The sequence below is a fragment of the Typopeltis vanoorti genome, chromosome 2 (genome assembly GCF_054136105.1).
Source record: "Typopeltis vanoorti isolate ZY-2024b chromosome 2, IOZ_Tvanoo_1.0, whole genome shotgun sequence".
Taxonomy (NCBI): Eukaryota; Metazoa; Arthropoda; class Arachnida; order Uropygi; family Thelyphonidae; genus Typopeltis; species Typopeltis vanoorti.
The window spans coordinates 113,631,554-113,649,023 of NC_143550.1; the positions used below are offsets into that span (position 1 = coordinate 113,631,554).

Sequence of the window (17,470 nt, forward strand, 5' to 3'; positions counted from 1 at the left end):
CCCTCTGAGAGAAAAATCTAGCCATCATACCCTTCTTGGCGGCCTTCATTTTCAGCTTCTAAGGATGCCCTCTTGTCCTTTCCCCACACTCCATAAATTGAAAAATTCCATCAATTGAAATCTGTATGACCCTTTCAGAAGTTCGTAGGTCTCAATCATATCACTCTTCTTTCTCCTGTTTGTTAGTGTCTGCAGTCTACAGATTCTCAATCTGTCTTCATTATCAGTATTCCACAATCCTGATATCATTTTTAACACTCTCCTTTGTACTCTCTCTCTCCAATATATCAGAATCGCAACAGAAACCAGGAGACCAGATCTGCACACAGTAGTCCAAGTGAGGTCTTATCAAGGCCTTGTAAAGAGGCAAAATAACATCCTTATCTTTACATGCGAATGTTCGTTTCAGCATTGCAATTATCTTTTCAGTTGTATTTGCAATCTTTGCCACATGGACTTCGACTTCCTATTTATTAACAACCTCATCAGTTTTTTCTAGCCTAATCCCACCAATATAATACAACATTGGATATCTAATCACGCCGAAGTGAATGACTTTGCATTTACTGACACCCATTTTCCCATGCCCACAATTCCAGCCTATTCAAATCATTCTGCAAAGACTGCATATCAGCAGCATTCCTGATTACCCTGTCTATCTTTGCATCATCAGCAAATAGTTGTATGCTGCTTGTCAAATCCTTCCCAATATCATTAATGTACAGAATGATGCTTTTTTAATGAATGCTTTGTTAAAGATTTGAACTGTATGTTTTGCAGTAGTTATTAATATCATCCAATAATGATTTGTTCTTTGAATGCCAACATAGTGAATGAACTCTGGTGAAATTCTGGTGATTATTTGGTAGGTAGGAAATGTTGAGGCTCCATTTCATGGGAAGGAAGTCACAGTCACCTTTATCTGAGACTGCCTAATTTAACCTTGGTTTGCATAAGCCATGCCAGATGAAATAAGTTTCCAGCTGTGAGACTAATGTTGTTTTTCTAATTGCATAATAGATGCTAAAAAACATAAGATCTTTTCTTAGTGTTATTTGATTCTACTGATTAAACTCCATTTTTAGCTTACTTTATATTAAAAAATAGGCTTATTAGGTAAGTATGCTTTCTGTCTGTGTAGCTCATTGGTATTGATGATGTCCTTCAGTTAGAAAGACTGTGGGTTGTATCCTAATTCAGAATGCAAAAACTTTTTAAGGATTTTTCAGTTGAGTGGAAGTGATAGGATTTTTTTATCCCATAAAATATGCATACCAGTCAAAGAAGAATACATGCAATTAGGCATAATACATAACCTTGTTAGTTTTGTCTGTAATTCAAATTAACAGTAACAATGCTTTCTATGTCCCTCCTTCCAAATGCTACTTGTAACATTTTGGGAGGAGGGGCATATAAAAATATAGTAACACAATAGTGTTATGTGCTTATTTGTGATGCCATTTTAAGCCTTGGAGGGGAGGGAACTTGCAAAGTACTACCATAGGTGTTACTATATAAACCGATGGGGAAAGTCTTCATGAGATAGTTGTTACCTACACACTTGTTGGTTAATTTAATGCTTTATTTTGGTGGAAGGAAGAATGTATAGTAATTTGGTAGATGCTTAAATGATTAATTTTTTTTAATATTTTTAGTGTCATTGCATCCAAAGATTTTAGAAGCTATAGAAAAAAGTAGAGAGGCTCTCTCAATGGCATATTGTCCATATAGTAATTTTCCTGTTGGAGCAGCTGTTTTGTCTGATAATGGGACAGTACACACAGGTGATTTTTACTTATAAATTAATGCTTAAGGCAAAATATGAAAATTATCTTATTTCCTTTTTGTTTGATTATATATATCATTACGTGGAACATGTTCTTCATGTCTCCTTCACTGTTCTTCTCTTTTGCTTTAGGTCTTAGACCTGTTGCCATGATGTTGGTCAGAATGCATGATTTGAAAGGAGATATGTATGTTTTGAGAAAAGATGTGAAAAATTATTGACTGAGATAAAAGGAGAGCAAAAGAGTCAAGAAAGTGAGTCTGTTTTCATGATATAATTGGAATGAACTGAAGAAGAGAGTTGTGGTTGCAATTGATTAAGTAGATTGTGTAGGAGAAATGATGTGCACCATGTTGATCATCTGACTGTACAATGGAATGCCAAAGGCAACAGCTTTGTAGGTCATTCAGCATTGACAATGCCCTTTGGCTGGAAACATCTGTATTTGAATCCTGTCCAGGAATCAAAGGACCTTTATTGAGACTTTTCAAGTGAAGCTCATTCAGCCAGTCTCATATAGAGGTGGCAGGTTTTCCCTTCCAAGAAACTCAGGTTTTTCATCCTGCAGAACATGCAAACCAGCCAGAAGAGCACATACAATTTTTACAAACATAGTAGACAATGCATATAGGATGATAAACTATCCTGTCATAAACATTAAACAGTTTTTTTTTTTTTTAAAGCTACATCATACTCGGTCATGACAGGCTATTGAGCAAACACGAAAAGGGAAGATACAAATGTCAAAGAGGTGACTTTGATTGTATTTGTACTTGCAGAAAGAGTGCACTTAAATGGTTTTGGTGTCAGGTGCTTAAAGAAAATTATTGTTCAGTGAAAGAACAAATGTGAATAGTCATGAAAGGGAAGCATGGATGTGCTTATTAAATTAAGTGGTAGAAGTGAGTGTAACTATGTATGTGAGACAGAGAAGAAACAATGATAGCTTATTTAGGGATGACCAAAGGAAATGCGGGACTAGTTTTTCAATAAAGAAGCATGTGGAAATTGGGGGGGGGGGCAATCTGGTTGAGGAATCAATCCTAGCTAAATGTTTCAACTGGTCATGTTTTAAGATCTACCTGAGTACATATCAGCTGGTGGTTGACTTACATGCATATACACCAATGTCAGAAGCATCAGGAATAAGGAATTCTTAGCATTGGTACTGAAACCAAAAATTATTGCCATCAATGAGACCTAGCTGAAAAAGGAGTCATTACAAGAATAGGTTCAGTTATTCAACCATTTCTAGCATAGTTAAACAAAGAGAAATCCTTGAGAAAATTAAAGTGATGAGTCCAATTCTTCTTTGAGATGGCACTCAAAGAAGAAGAATCATCTCACCTTGGCAAATTTTGAATGTTCCTCAGGCACTCTGAACAACCCCTCAGAGCTCATGCCAATCCACTGTCTGATGTCTGCCAGCCAAGATTTTCTTTGTCTTCCTTGTCCTCTTCTTCCATTTATCTTCCCTTTTATAATCAATTGAAGTATCTTATATTTTTCATTATGAAGTAGGTGACCAAGATATGTAGTTTTCCTTCTTTGTATGGTATCTAAAAGTTCACGTGATTTCCCCATTTGTTCCAGTACTTCCTGATTGGACATTTTTGCTGTCCATGGGATTTTTAACATTTGTCTGTATAACCACATCTCAAAAGGCTTCAAGTTTTTTTATTGATGTTGTCTTCAAGGTCCAAGTTTTTGTACTGTACAGCAGTACTGATCATACATAGCATTTAACTATGCATACTCTAAGCTTTAAATTTAAATTACAGTTATGCAGTGTTGATTTCATCTGGAGAAAATGTTTTCTTGACATTTCAATTCTGACTTTTATTTCCATTTCTGGATTGCATTCTTCATTTAACCAGCATCCAAAATATTCAACCTTTGCCACTCTTTTTATTTGTTTCCCGTTTAAAGAAAGTACTGAATTTAGAATTGGTTTCTTGCTTATGACATGCATTTCCATAGCGCAATTGGAAGAATGACTGTACATTATGCCATTCAATTGGAATAGGCCTAAGTTCAATTCTCGTTGCGATGGGAGGAATCTTTATCTGGACGATTTCAGTCGAAGGTGAGTTAGCCGATCTCATACGGAGGTAGCAGGGTTCCTCTCGCATACAGACAAATCAGCCCTTCATAACACATGCAATTTACAGACATAGAATACCAGTTATGGTGGTGGTGGTGGGTGGTAGATGGCGTTGATTCATAGTAGAGGTTCGGTGTAGTGCTTGAGACAGTTGTAGGTATCCTCCTGCGATGAGTCTTCGGCCTCCTTGGAGGTGTCAGAAATAATAATAATAATTTAGTTTTGGTGATATTTGTTTTTAATTCCATTTTTTCACTCTCTTCATTCACTAGTTCCAGAACATTTTGAAGATCCTGAATATTGTCAGCCAGAAGAGCTGTATCATTAGGATATTGGATGTTACTGATGATTTCACCATTTACATTAATCCCTTCCTCTCTTCCTTTTAAGATTTTTTAAAATATGGCTTCTGAGTATATGTTAAAAAGAAAAGATGACAGCACACATCCTTGCCTTACACCTCGTTTTTGATGTCAGTGGAGTCTGTAATAATGTCATCAACTTGAACAGATGCCTTTTGCTTCCAATATAAGTTTTCAATGATCCTGATGTGTTTACCATCTAATGTCTCAAAAAAAACAACTTCAACTTCTTCCTTAATACTCTTTCTTTTACGGTTACACGGTGATCAGTATTCATATTTATGAATTTAGGGACACAAAGCAGACATGCTGAAAAGATTATTTTACTAATTATTAATAAAATAAAAACTTGACGCTTCGACCCCTGTATTGAGGTCATCATCAGAAGGATACATGTGTATAGTAACCAAGCTACATGCTGTTGCACTCTATAAAGGTAAATTAAATCTACGTTGTGAACTAATCTTTTCTTAGCCTGACTTCTAGCGATAAAAAAAAAAAATTTAAAAACAACATAAAAAAAATAATAAAAAAATGAATAAAAACTACAATAAACTCTGCTAAAGTCCTCACATACTAGGATTCTTCTGGAATTGTACAGTTCATATTGTTATATTATAATTATCTTCTGAATTTGTGCAGTTCAGGTTGCTATTGAATGTTCAGGAAAAAAAAACACTTCATGAAGTCTTCTTGTATTGAGATTTTTCTTTGTAGTTGCTATGAAGGTTGCAGATGGGTTCTCCACATTCTTGGAAGTTAGACCATCATTTATATTCAGATTCGGATTATGTTTGAGCATTTCACATGCTTCTTTGAATTTCCACTTGAACCAGGTTTTGGTGCAGTGTAGGAACTTGGTACCTTCCCAATCAATTCTGTGGTATGCTTGGAGTGCGTGGTCAGAAAGGCCGGTTTTTCCAAAATGGAGGTATTTAATGTGTCGTTTGTGTTCATCTTTCCTGATTGGGATGGTTTCCCCTATGTATGGTATGTTACAAGTGCATTGTATTTTGTAAACTCCTGGGAGGGCTAAGTGTGGCAGAGGATCCATGGAGGAATTAAGTAGGTGTCTTAATTTTGTCGGGGGTTTAAAGATGGTTTTGATGTTGTATTTGTGTAGTGTTCTGTCTGTTTTTTCAGAAATACCTCTAACATATGGTATGGCAATAGCATTCTTGAAATCTTTTTTGTTATTAGTGGTATCTCTGTGGAGGATCTTGTGAATGGTTTTTATACTGTATCCATTTTTTATAAAGGTATGTTTGATGATCTCATATTCATGGTTATGAGCTTGTTCATTTGAACAAATAGCTTAAGCTTTGTGTTTAAGGGTGCTTATGACCCCTAGTTTTTGTGTTGGGTGGTGATAAGAAGTTTTGTATATGTACTGGCATGCGGTAGAATAGGCCAATACATAGGTTTCGTGTAGGTTTGCGATAGACTGAGAAGGAGAGACAGCCTGCAGGAAGACGTGTGATGAGTGTGTCTAGGAACGGAAGAGAGTTGTTTTTTTCTATTTCAATGGTGAATTGGATGCGTTTGTGTTGTTTGTTCAGGTGGCTAATGTATTTAGTGCTTTGCAGCAGTGGGACCAAATGGCAAAAATATTGTTGACGTATCTGAGCCAAATTTTGAGCTTTAGGCATGCCGACTTTAGAGCTCATTGCTCAAAGTCTTCCATATAAAAGTTTGCTATTTGGGGAGGGGGGGGAGGGGAGTGATGAGCCAATGGCTGTACCCTCTTTTTGAAGGTAAAAATTGTTTTGCCACACGAAATACCTGGAGCGGAGTACATGGGCAAAGAGGGCCATGATGTCATCTGGAAATATGTTCTGTAAGAGCAAGATAGTATCATTGATTGAGACATTGTTGAAAAGGAAAGTTATGTCAAAGGTGACTAATAGACCTTGGTTGTTGAGTGTAATGTTTTTAATTTTGTTTATGAAATATGTTGTGTATTTTTTATGTAGGAAGGGAAATGACCAATTCCTTGAGTGTGGCTGCTAATTTTTTGGCTAAGTGGTAATTCGGGCTGTTGATTCCTTCCACAATTGGACATAATGGTGTGTCTGTTTTGTGTACTTTTCACACACCATAAATTCTGGGCACGCAGGCATACTGTGGTATTAATTTTTTAATTGTTTCATCCGGCCACGTGTTAACTGATTTAAGTAATTCATTTGTTTTCTTTTTGTTTCGTTGCCTGGGGGTTGCAATTTACCATTTGGTAGGTGTTGTGGTCCGATAACAAATGGTTCATTTTTTCTATGTAGGTTGTCTGATTTAAAACAACAGTGGCATTCCCTTTATCTGCTTTTGTGATAATAATGTCATGGTTATTTTGTAGGGATTTGAGGGCCAGGTTTTCCGCTTTGTTTAGGTTACTGCTTAATTTTTTGGTTGAATTTAGTAAACAAGCAGTTTCCATCCATATTTTTCAGCTAAATTGGCGGCGAGGGATCTTAAACCTGTCTCGATATGATAAATGATATCAAGTTTATGTACTGATCTCGGCGCAATGGCATAGTTTAAACCTTTCTCCAGCAGCGAGAGTTCACCTTGGGTGAGATTGTAATCTGATTGGTTGATAACCAGACAGTGGTCCGATGGTGGTTGGTTGCTCCTAACTTGGTTTGTGGGTAATTGGCTGCTCCTTTCGTTATGGACATTATGGCATCGTAACTCGGCCAAGCCCCTATTACTCAAAAACAATTAACAATTGATAACGAAGTTTGAAGCATTGAAACTACAGGAAAGTACAAGACAATTACGATGCCATAACGAAAGGAGCAGCCAATCGCCCACAAACGAAGTTAGGAGCAACGAACCACCATCGGACCACTGTCTGGTTATCAACCAATCAGATTACAATCTCACCCAAAGTGAACTCTCGCTGCTGAAGTAAGGTTTAAACTATGCCATTGTGCTGAGGTCAGTAAATAAATTTGATATAATTTATCATATCGAGAGAGGTTAAGATTACTTCCCGCAAATTTAGCTGATAAAATACGGATCGAAACTGCTTGTTTACTAAATTCAAACAAAAAATTAAGAAGCAACCTAATGCTAGGAGTATTAGGGACAAGAAGGAAGAGTTTTTGGCCATGGTTGGCACTTCCAGACCACAGGTTATTGGCATTAGTGGGATTGAATGTGATGGGTATAGTGTGTTCAGGAATGACAGGGAGAATAAAATGGAGGAAAGGAGTATTGTTGATGATAGCTGATGAGCTGCAGCCAAGGAGAATAGAAGTTGAATTGCAGGATAGAGAAAAGAGCACATTTGAGGCCATTTGGTGTGAGATTGTGGCTAGCAGAACTAAATCTACAATTGGGTGCTGCTATAGACCAGGAGATGGAAAAGATGGTGGTGACGGTATGCACAAGCAAATAGAAGAAATGAGTGGAAGGAGGGTGACTATTATGGGAGATTTCAACTATGGTCGTATTGATTGGAGTGAGGAGAGGACACACAGGAGGAAGGAATTGGATTTTATGCGGTTATTAAGGGATAACTATCTGCGACAGCATGTAATGGAAAATACTAGGGGTCAGAGAGTGCTTGACCTAGTAATTACATCTGAGGATTTGGCTGTAACAAATATGACTACATTGCCACCAATCGGTGAGAGTGATCATAGGATCTTGACTTGGGAGGTGGCTAAAGGTGTAGAATTTTCAATTAAGACAGGGTACATGTGGAATTATCAGGCTGGAAAGTATGACAAGCTTAGGAGTTTGATTGGTTCAGTGCCATGGCATGTACAACTGCAAGGACTAGAAGTCGATAGTGCAGGGGAGGTAGTTAAGAAGTGTTTGCATGAAGCAATGGCTGACTGTATACCTAGAGTCCGAATAATAAATCAGCTAGGGGTTAAATGGATGAATAACACCATTAAGCTTGAGCTGCAAAAAAAGAAACAGCTGTTGAGGGAACTTAAGGAGAAAGGTGACCGGCAGGCACACGAACGGTATAAAGCGCAGGCCAGAAGGATAACGAGTATGGTAAGAAAAGCAAAAAAGGATTACGAAAGAACATTGGCCATGCATGCTAAAGAGAATCCTAAACAGTTTTTTAGATATGTAGCAAGTAAAAGGAAAAATGTATATGGCAGAATGATTTTAAAGAATGCCGATGGTAGGGAGGTAACTGAATCAGTTGATATTGAGTTACTGAGTGAGCACTTTGCAAGAATATATCATCCAGGTGGTGACATTGCAGAAACGAATGTACCAGTAGATCATACGGGAATTGTGGTGAATGAAGTGGAGGTGAGTAGTCTATTGCATAACCTCAATGTTATTACATCTGTGGGCTTGGATGGTATACCAGCTCGTGTTGTATGAGAAGCAGCTAAAGAATTGTCAGTACCCTTAACCATTTTGTTTAATTTGAGTCTCGGGTCTGGGTTAGTCCCGAGGGGATGGAAAGAGGGGAAAATAGTTCCACTGCATAAAGGTGGTTCCAAGACTGCTGTAGTAAATTACCGACTGATTAGCATATCAGGAATCATTGTCGAGGTCTTAGAGAAATTAGTCAAGAAAAGAATACAGGATTGGATAGATGAAAATGGGATATTGTATGGGGGACAACATGGTTTTGTGAAGGGTAGATCATGCCTCAGTAACTTGCTCACGTTTTATAACACAGTGACGGCTGAACTGGATAGGGGTAATGGGTTTACAGTAATACTAATGGACCTTGCGAAGGCTTTTGATAGGATACCACATAGAACCCTAATCAGTAAACTGGAGCAGATGGGGATAGATATAGGGTTGGTGAGATGGATAGGAGGGTGGTTGAAGGAGAGATACCAAAGAGTGGTTTATTCAGGAGTGGAGTCTAAAAGACGACTTGTGACTAGTGGAGTGCCACAGGGCTCTGTTCTTGGACCACTGCTTTTCAATTTGTTCATCAATGATATAGGAAAGGATTTGAGAGGAAGTGTTCACTTGTTTGCTGATGATGCAAAGTTGGGTAGAGCAATTATGAGTGCACAGGATGTCAGAATTTTACAGGATGATTTGGATAGTTTGGAGGACTGGGCTAGGAAAAATGGATGTCAATTTAATGTGCCAAAGTGTAAGGTTATGCACTTTGGGGTGAAAAGAATAGCAGCATTATATCGCATTGGTGGAACCATACTCCAGGAGATTGATGAGGCCAGGGATTTGGGAGTGTTGGTGGATAGGGAATTGAAGTTTAGGGGGCACATTGCAAAAGTGACTACAACAGCTCACAAAATCACTTGGCTTCTGAAAAATACTTTAACATGCAGAGACAAACAAGTTGTTGTTCCTCTGTATCGAGCCTTGATAAGACCCCATCTGGACTACTGAGGCCAGTTATGGGCACCAGGGTTTCTTCGTGATGGGGAGGAAGTGGAGAGGATCCAGAGATAAGTGACCAAAATGATAGCAGGTCTGTGGAATGAACCTTATGAGAATAGGTTGAAGATTTGTGGGTTGCAGAAATTGGTGGATAGGCGAAGGAGGGGTGATATGATTGAGACATTCAAATTACTGAAGGGTTTCTATAAGATTGATCCAGAAGATATTTTTGAAAATATGACTGGTGGTGGGAAGACTAGGGGCCATGAATGGAAGCTGGGCAAGAACGTGGTTGACAAGGGTGTTAGAGCTAGGTTTTTTACTTGGAGAGTAGTGAATGAGTGGAATAAGTTTCCAGAGTCTGTTGTGGGACTTCCGACCATGAATGAGTTCAAGGCAAGGTATGATAGATACTGTGTGAATGTCAAATAGTTGTTCTTGACATGATGTTAGGGCCTCCCTCGATGAGTCTGTCGACTCCTTGGAGTTGCCCGGAATAATAATAATAATAATAATAATAATAATAATAATAAAAAAATAACCATGACGTTATTATCACAAAAGCAGATAAAGGGAATGGCACTGTTGTTTTAAATCGGACAACCTACATAGAAAAAATGAACCATTTGGTATCGGACCACAACACCTACCAAATGGTAAATTGCAACCCCCAGGCAACGAAACAAAAAGAAAACAACTGAATTACTTAAATCAGTTAACACGTGGCCGGATGAAACAATTAAAAAATTAATACCTCAGTATGCCTGCACGCCCAGAATTTATGGTGTGTGAAAAGTACACAAAACAGACACATCATTACGTCCAATTGTGGAAGGTATCGACAGCCCGAATTACCACTTAGCCAAAAAATTAGCAGTCACACTCAAGGAATTGGTAGGTCATTCCCCTTTCTACATAAAAAATACACAACATATTTCATAAACAAAATTAAAAACATTACACTCAACGACCGAGGTCTATTAGTCAGCTTTGACATAACTTCCCTTTTTACCAATGTCCTAATCAATGATACTATCTTGCTCTTACAGAACATATTTCCACACGACATCACGGCCCTCTTTGCTCACGTACTCCGCTCTGGGTATTTCGTGTGGCAAAACAATTTTTACCTTCAGAAAGAGGATACAGCAATGGGCTAACACCTTCCCCCCCAATAGCAAACTTTTATATGGAAGACTTTGAGCAATGAGCTCTAGAGTCGGCATGCCTAAAGCCCAAAATTTGGCTCAGATACGTCAACGATATTTTTCCCATTTGGTCCCACTGCCATGAAGCACTAAATACATTTCTTAGCCACCTGAACAAACAACACAAACGCAACCAATTCACCATTGAAATAAAAAAAAAACAACTCTCTTCTGTTTCTAGACACACTCGTCACATGTCTTCCTTCAGGCTGTCTCTCCTTCTCAGTCTATCGCAAACCTACACAAAACCTGTGTACTGGCCTACCCTACCACAGGCCAGTACATACACAAAACTTCTTATCACCACCCCAACACAAAAACTAGGGGTCATAAGCTGCTCTCTTAACCATGAATATGAGATCATCAAACATACCTTTATAAAAAATGGATACAGTATAAAAACCATTCACAAGATCCTCCACAGAGATACCACTAATAACAAAAAAGATTTCAAGAATGCTATTGCCATACCATATGTTAGAGGCCTTTCTGAAAAAATAGACATAACACTACACAAATACAACATCAAAACTATCTTTAAACCCCCGACAAAATTAAGACACCTACTCAGTTCTTCCAAAGATCTCCTGCCACACCTAGCCCACCCAGCGGTTTACAAAATAATGCACATGTAACATACCATACATAGGGATAACAGGGCAGACCATCCCAATCAGGAAGGATGAACACAAACGACACATTAAATACCTCCATTTTGGAAAAACCAGCCTTTCTGACTACTTACTCCAAACATACCACAGAATTGATTGGAAAGGTACCAAGTCCCTACACCGCACCAAAACCTGGTTTCGAGCAGAAATTCAAAGAAGCATGTGAAATTCTCAAACATAATGCAAATCTGAATAAAAACGATGGTTCTAAAAATTCCAAGAATGTGGAGAACCCATCTGCAACCTCCATAGCGACCACAAAGAAAAATCTCAATACAAGAAGACTTCATGAAGTGTTTTTTTTTGTTATTCCTGAACATTCAATAGCAACATGAACTGTACAATTCGAGAAGAATCCTAGTACTCGAGGACATGAAAACTACAATAGCAGAGTTTATTGTAGTTTTTATTTATTTTTTTATTTTATTCTATTTTTTTAATTAAAAAAAATTTTTTTTTAATCACTAGAGGTCAAGCTAAGAAAAAGATTAGTTAACAATAGATTTAATTTACCTTTATGGAGTGCAACAGCATGTAACTTGATTCCTATACACACGTATCCTTCTGATGATAACCTCAGTACAGGGGTCAAAACATCAAGTTTTTATTTTATTAATAATTAGTAAAATAATCTTTTCAACACTTGTGTTTTGTATCCCTAAATTCATAAATATGAATTCTTCCTTAGTAGAATCTTCTGTGAGACCATATGCATGAATAAGTCTTATTGTCCGGTTCTCCATTCTAATATTTTTTATATAATATTAGATATAATCTATGTGATACCACAGAATACCACAGAATCTCTCATTCAGGAAGATTATCCTTGTATGTAGTGTTGAACACCATAGCTATTCCTTCTTTTCTGTTATCATCATTGCACAAATATAGAATCTTGTGTTTGTTGCTTAGAAAAATCTCACCTGTTTTTGTTTACTTTGTTCCAATAACTCGTAAAATGTTGATCTGGTACTTATCCATTTCTTTTGCATCGATGTTAAGTTGTGAATTGTTTCAGTAGCTCACTTTCTGCTGTTCTTCTTGGCTTCCTTATGAAAACAATTGGACCTTGTTTAACCAGGCGACACCCCCAGCTGGCATGAATTTATATCATGTTGTACCATCATTTTGCAAATTGCCAGCCCATCCTTGTTCACTATTCAACTATGTGACCTTTGAACTTCAAATTCTTATCCATGATAATTCCAGAAATACTGGCATCATCAGTTTCTTGTAGCACATAATGTAGTATGATGTTGGAAATCTCATTAAGCCAAAGTGTATAACTACACTTACAGTTGATAGCCATTATCATTCACCCATATTTCAGCCTATTGAAATCATTCTGTAAGTGCTGTGATACTACAATATCAGGATATTGTAGTATTCCTGATAGCCCTACCTATCTTTGCATTAATAGCAACCAGTTGAACATCTCTTGTCAGATTTTTTCCAATATCAATGTGTAGATTGGCCAACAATGGGCCATCATATATACCAATTAAATAATAAAGTAACAAGTAAAAACCACAGTGAAATCTTTAATTAGTAAAAAGACAGATCTTTTGTACTAAAAATAATAGTACATTTTCAGTGTCTGTAACAGTAATAGGTATGGAATACAGGCAAACGTTCGGTGAATCACCTATTAAAATACAATTGTTACCGCGTGCTAGAAAATAATAGAAATAACAAATTTAATCTATTAAGATAAATGGTTTTTTACATAAGATAAGTCTCCCAGATCTTTGAGAGAGACATACAGTCATTTCTATTTAAATTCGGTCGGTGTAAGATAGTTTCACAACTTTCTTTGAATAAGTGTTTATATTTGAATCTGCATCTATGAAGGAGAACTGCTTTATCCCACTGGACACTATGAGTAGAGTCAATACTGTGTTGTGCCAGACCAGACTTCAAAAGTTTGTTATAATCAATATAATATCGATGTTCTTTTATTCTTTTTTCCAAAGAATGGCCAGTTTGTCCAAAATAAGAGACATCGCATTCGCAAGGTATTTGGTAAATGCCAGCCAAAGATAGAGAAGACAGTTTATCCTTTATAGAAGGTAATAAAGAAGAAATTTTGTGGATAGGAATATATGTTGGAATCAGTTGATACTTTTTCAGAATTCTACCTATAGGTTCTGAGATTCCTGGAATGTACGGAATAGGAACTCTGCAGACTGTTGAAGAAACTTTAGGTGTCGGAACATAAGAGTCAAGTATCTGTTGGATTTGATTGGAGTTGTAATCATTTGACCTCCATTAACTTTTTAATGATGGAAAGTTCTTGTTGTAAGATTATTGGGGAAGAGCAAACTTTATATGCTCTATGAATTAGAGATTTAAGAATGCCGAATTTTTGAGACATGTGGTGCACAGACTTTTTGCGAATGTATCTGCCAGTAAAAGTGGGTTTTCGAAAGACGCTTGTAGATAAGGTACCAGAAGACGTTCTAGTAAGGAGGATGTCCAGAAATGGTAAAGTACCAGAGTTTTCTTTTTCTGTAGTGAATTGGATGCGTGGGTGAAGGTTATTTATCCGTTGTAGAAAAGTGGAGAGTTCATCTTCAGTGTGTGGCCAAACAGCAAAAACATTATCAACGTAATGGTACCAAAGAGATGGTTTGGTTAAGGATGAATGGATGAGAATATAGTATCTTCGAATTGTTTCAAATAGTAGTTTGCCAAAGGTGGAGACAGAGGGCTACCCATGGCAGTGCCATCAATTTGTTTGTTGATTTTGTTTTTCCAACTGAAATAACCTGAGTGGATGATATATGGTGGTATATCATATATACCACCATATACCACATTCTGATACTTGTATTTAATAGAAAAAATGAAACAACTTACCATTTTTAAGCTGGATATCTGTGAGGTCCAGGTCTTCTAATAGCATATGGTGAAATTGTGTGGAATGGCTGCCACTGATCCCTTATCCTAGAACACTTTGTTATTAATTGCCTACATTTCCAACCCATTCAAATCATTCTGTAAGTGATGGATTTATATAAGATGGATGGTTTGCAATTGAATGGATTTGGTGTGCGAAGAACTTGAAAAAGTGTTGTTGAATGAAGTGGAAGTGCAGAATCAGGGAAACTAGAGTTATTAAGGGTGGGGGGGGGTAGATATGCAGACTCTAGGGAGGCAGTTGAGTGTATGAATGTGTCTAATATGCCTGAGCAAGTACGAAGGACAACTAATCAGAATGGGATAGTTAGTATAAGGCATCAAAATAGGGGTGGGACTAACGGCCTTCTGCATTTCATGTATACTAATGCCAGGAGTATTAGGAACAAGAAGGAAGAATTTTTGGCCTTGGTTGGCTCTTCCAGGCCACAGGTTATTGGCATTAGTGAAACATGGCTGACAGAAGATGATATAGCTAGTGGGATTGAATGTGACAGGTATAGTGTGTTCAGGAGAAATAAAATGGGCAAGGAGTGTTATTGATGATAGCTGATGAACTGCAGCCAAGGAAAATAGAAGTTGCACTGCAGGATAGAGAAAAGAGCACATTTGAGGCTATTTGGTGTGAGATTGAGACTAGCAGAACAAAATATACGATTGTGTCCTGCTATAGACCAGGTGATGGAATAGATGGTGGAGATAGTATGCATAAGCAAATAGAAGAAATGATGGAAGGAGGGTAATTATTATGGGGGATTTCAACAATGGTAATATTGATTGGAAGGAGGAGAGGACACATGAGAGGAAGGAATTGGATTTTATGCGGTTATTAAGGGATAACTATCTGCTACAGCATGTAATGGAAAATACTAGGGGTCAGAGAGTGCTTGACCTAGTAATTGCATCTGAGAATTTGGCTGTAACAAATATGACTACATTGCCACCAATTGGTGAGAGTGATCATAGGGTCTTGACTTGGGAGGTTGCTAAATGCGTGGAATTTTCAATTAAGACAGGGTACATGTGGAATTATCAGGCTGGTAAGTATGACAAGCTTATGAGTTTGCTTGGTTCAGTGCCATGGCATGTAAAACTGCAAGGGCTGGATGTTGATAGTGGATGGGAGGTGGTTAAGTAGTGTTTGCAGGAGGCAATGGCTGACTGTATACCTAGAGTCCAAATAGTAAATCAAGTAGGGGTTAAATGGATGAATAACACCATTAAGCTTGAGCTGCAAAAAAAGAAACAACTGTGGAGGGAATTTAAGGAGAAAGGTGACCTGCAGGCACATGAACAGTATAAAGCACAGGCCAGAAGGTTGACGAGTGTGGTAAGAAAAGCAAAAGCAGATTATGAAAGAAAATTAGTCATGTAGGCTAAAGAGAATCCCAAACAGTTTTTTCGATATGTTGCAAGTAAAAGAAAAAATGTATACGGTAGAATGATTTTAAAGAATGCTGATGGTAGGGAGGTAACCGAATCAGTTGATATAGTCGAATTACTGAGAGAGCACTTTGCAAGAGTGTATCATTCACGTGGTGACATTGCAGGAATGAAGAAACCAACAGCTTATATGGGAATGGTGGTGAATGAAGTGTAGGTGAATAGTCTATTACAAAACCTCAATGTCAATATATCCGTGGGATTGGATGGTATACCAGCTCATGTCGTACGTGAAGCGGCTCAAGAATTGTCAGTGCCCTTGACCATTTTGTTTAATTTGAGTCTCGGTCTGGGTTAATCCCAAGGGGGTGGAAAGAAGGGAAAATAGTTCCACTGCATAAAGGAGGTTCCAAGACTGCTGTTGTAAATTACCGACCGATCAGCATATCAGGAATTGTTGTCAAGGTCTTGCAGAAAATAGTCAAGAGGAGAATACAGGAATGGATAGATGAAAATGGGATACTGTATTGGGGGACAGCATGGTTTTGTGAAGGGTAGATCATGCCTCAGTAACTTGCTCACATTTTAACAGGGACAGCTGAACTGGATAAGGGTAATGGGTTTACAGTGATCCTACTGGACCTTGCTAAGGTCTTTGACAGGATACCACATGGAATTCTAATCAGTAAACTGCAGCATATTGGGATGGATATATGGATAGGAGGGTGGTTGACGGTGAGATATCAGAGTGTAGTTTTTTCAGGAGTAGAGTCCACAAGACGGCTTGTGACTAGTGGTGTGCCACAGGGTTCAGTTCTTGGACCACTACTATTTAATTTGTTCATTAATGATATCGGAAAGGATCGGAGAGGAACTATTCATTTGTTTGCTGATGATGCAAAGTTGGGTAGAGCAATAGTGAATGTACATGATGTCAAAATTTTGCAAGATGATTTGGATAGATTGGGGGACTGGGATAAGGAGAATGGATGTCAATTTAATGTGGCAAAGTGTAAGGTTATGCATTTTGGGGTGAAAAGATTAGCAGCAGTATACCACATTGGTGGAACTGTACTCCAGGAGATTGACGAGGCCAAGGATTTGAGAGGGTTGGTGGATAGGAAGTTGCAGTTTAGGGGACACATCGCAGAAGTGGATAAATCAGCTCATCAAATCACTTGGTTGCTGAAAAATACTTTGACAAGCAGAGACAAACAGGTTATTGTTCCTCTGTATTGAGCTTTGATAAGACCCCACCTAGACTACTGTGCCCAAATTTGGGTGCCAGGGTTTCTTCTTGATGGGGAGGAGGAAGAGAGGATCCAGAGGCAAGTGACCAAGATGATAGCAGGTCTATGGAATGAACCTTATGAGAACAGGTTGAAGATTTGTGGGTTGCAGACATTGGTTTATAGGCGGAAGAGGGGGTGATATGATTGAGACATTCAAATTACTGAAGGGTTTCTATAAGATTAATTCAGAAGATATTTTTGAGAATAGGACTGGTGGTGGGAGGACTAGGGGCCATCCATTGATGATGGGCAAGAGTGTGGTTGGCAAGGGTTTTAGAGCTAGGTTTTTTACTTGGAGAGTGGTGGATGAATGGAATAAGATGCCAGATGATGTTAGAGCCTCCCTTGATGAGTCTAAGGACTCCTTGGAGTTGCCCGTACTACTACTAATAAAAAAAAATATATATATAT

General features: G+C 38.0%; 1 protein-coding gene across 1 annotated transcript in view; it reads left to right on the forward strand.

Annotated features, from left to right (window-relative positions):
• Positions 1 to 17,470, forward strand: part of LOC150109348 (uncharacterized) — a 233,482-nt gene that overhangs the window by 49,750 nt on the left and 166,262 nt on the right. The window contains exon 4 of the mRNA XM_090407573.1: positions 1,656 to 1,784. Within this exon, the coding sequence (XP_090263699.1) occupies positions 1,656 to 1,784 (129 nt within the window). The remainder of the gene's footprint in view (positions 1 to 1,655; positions 1,785 to 17,470) is intronic.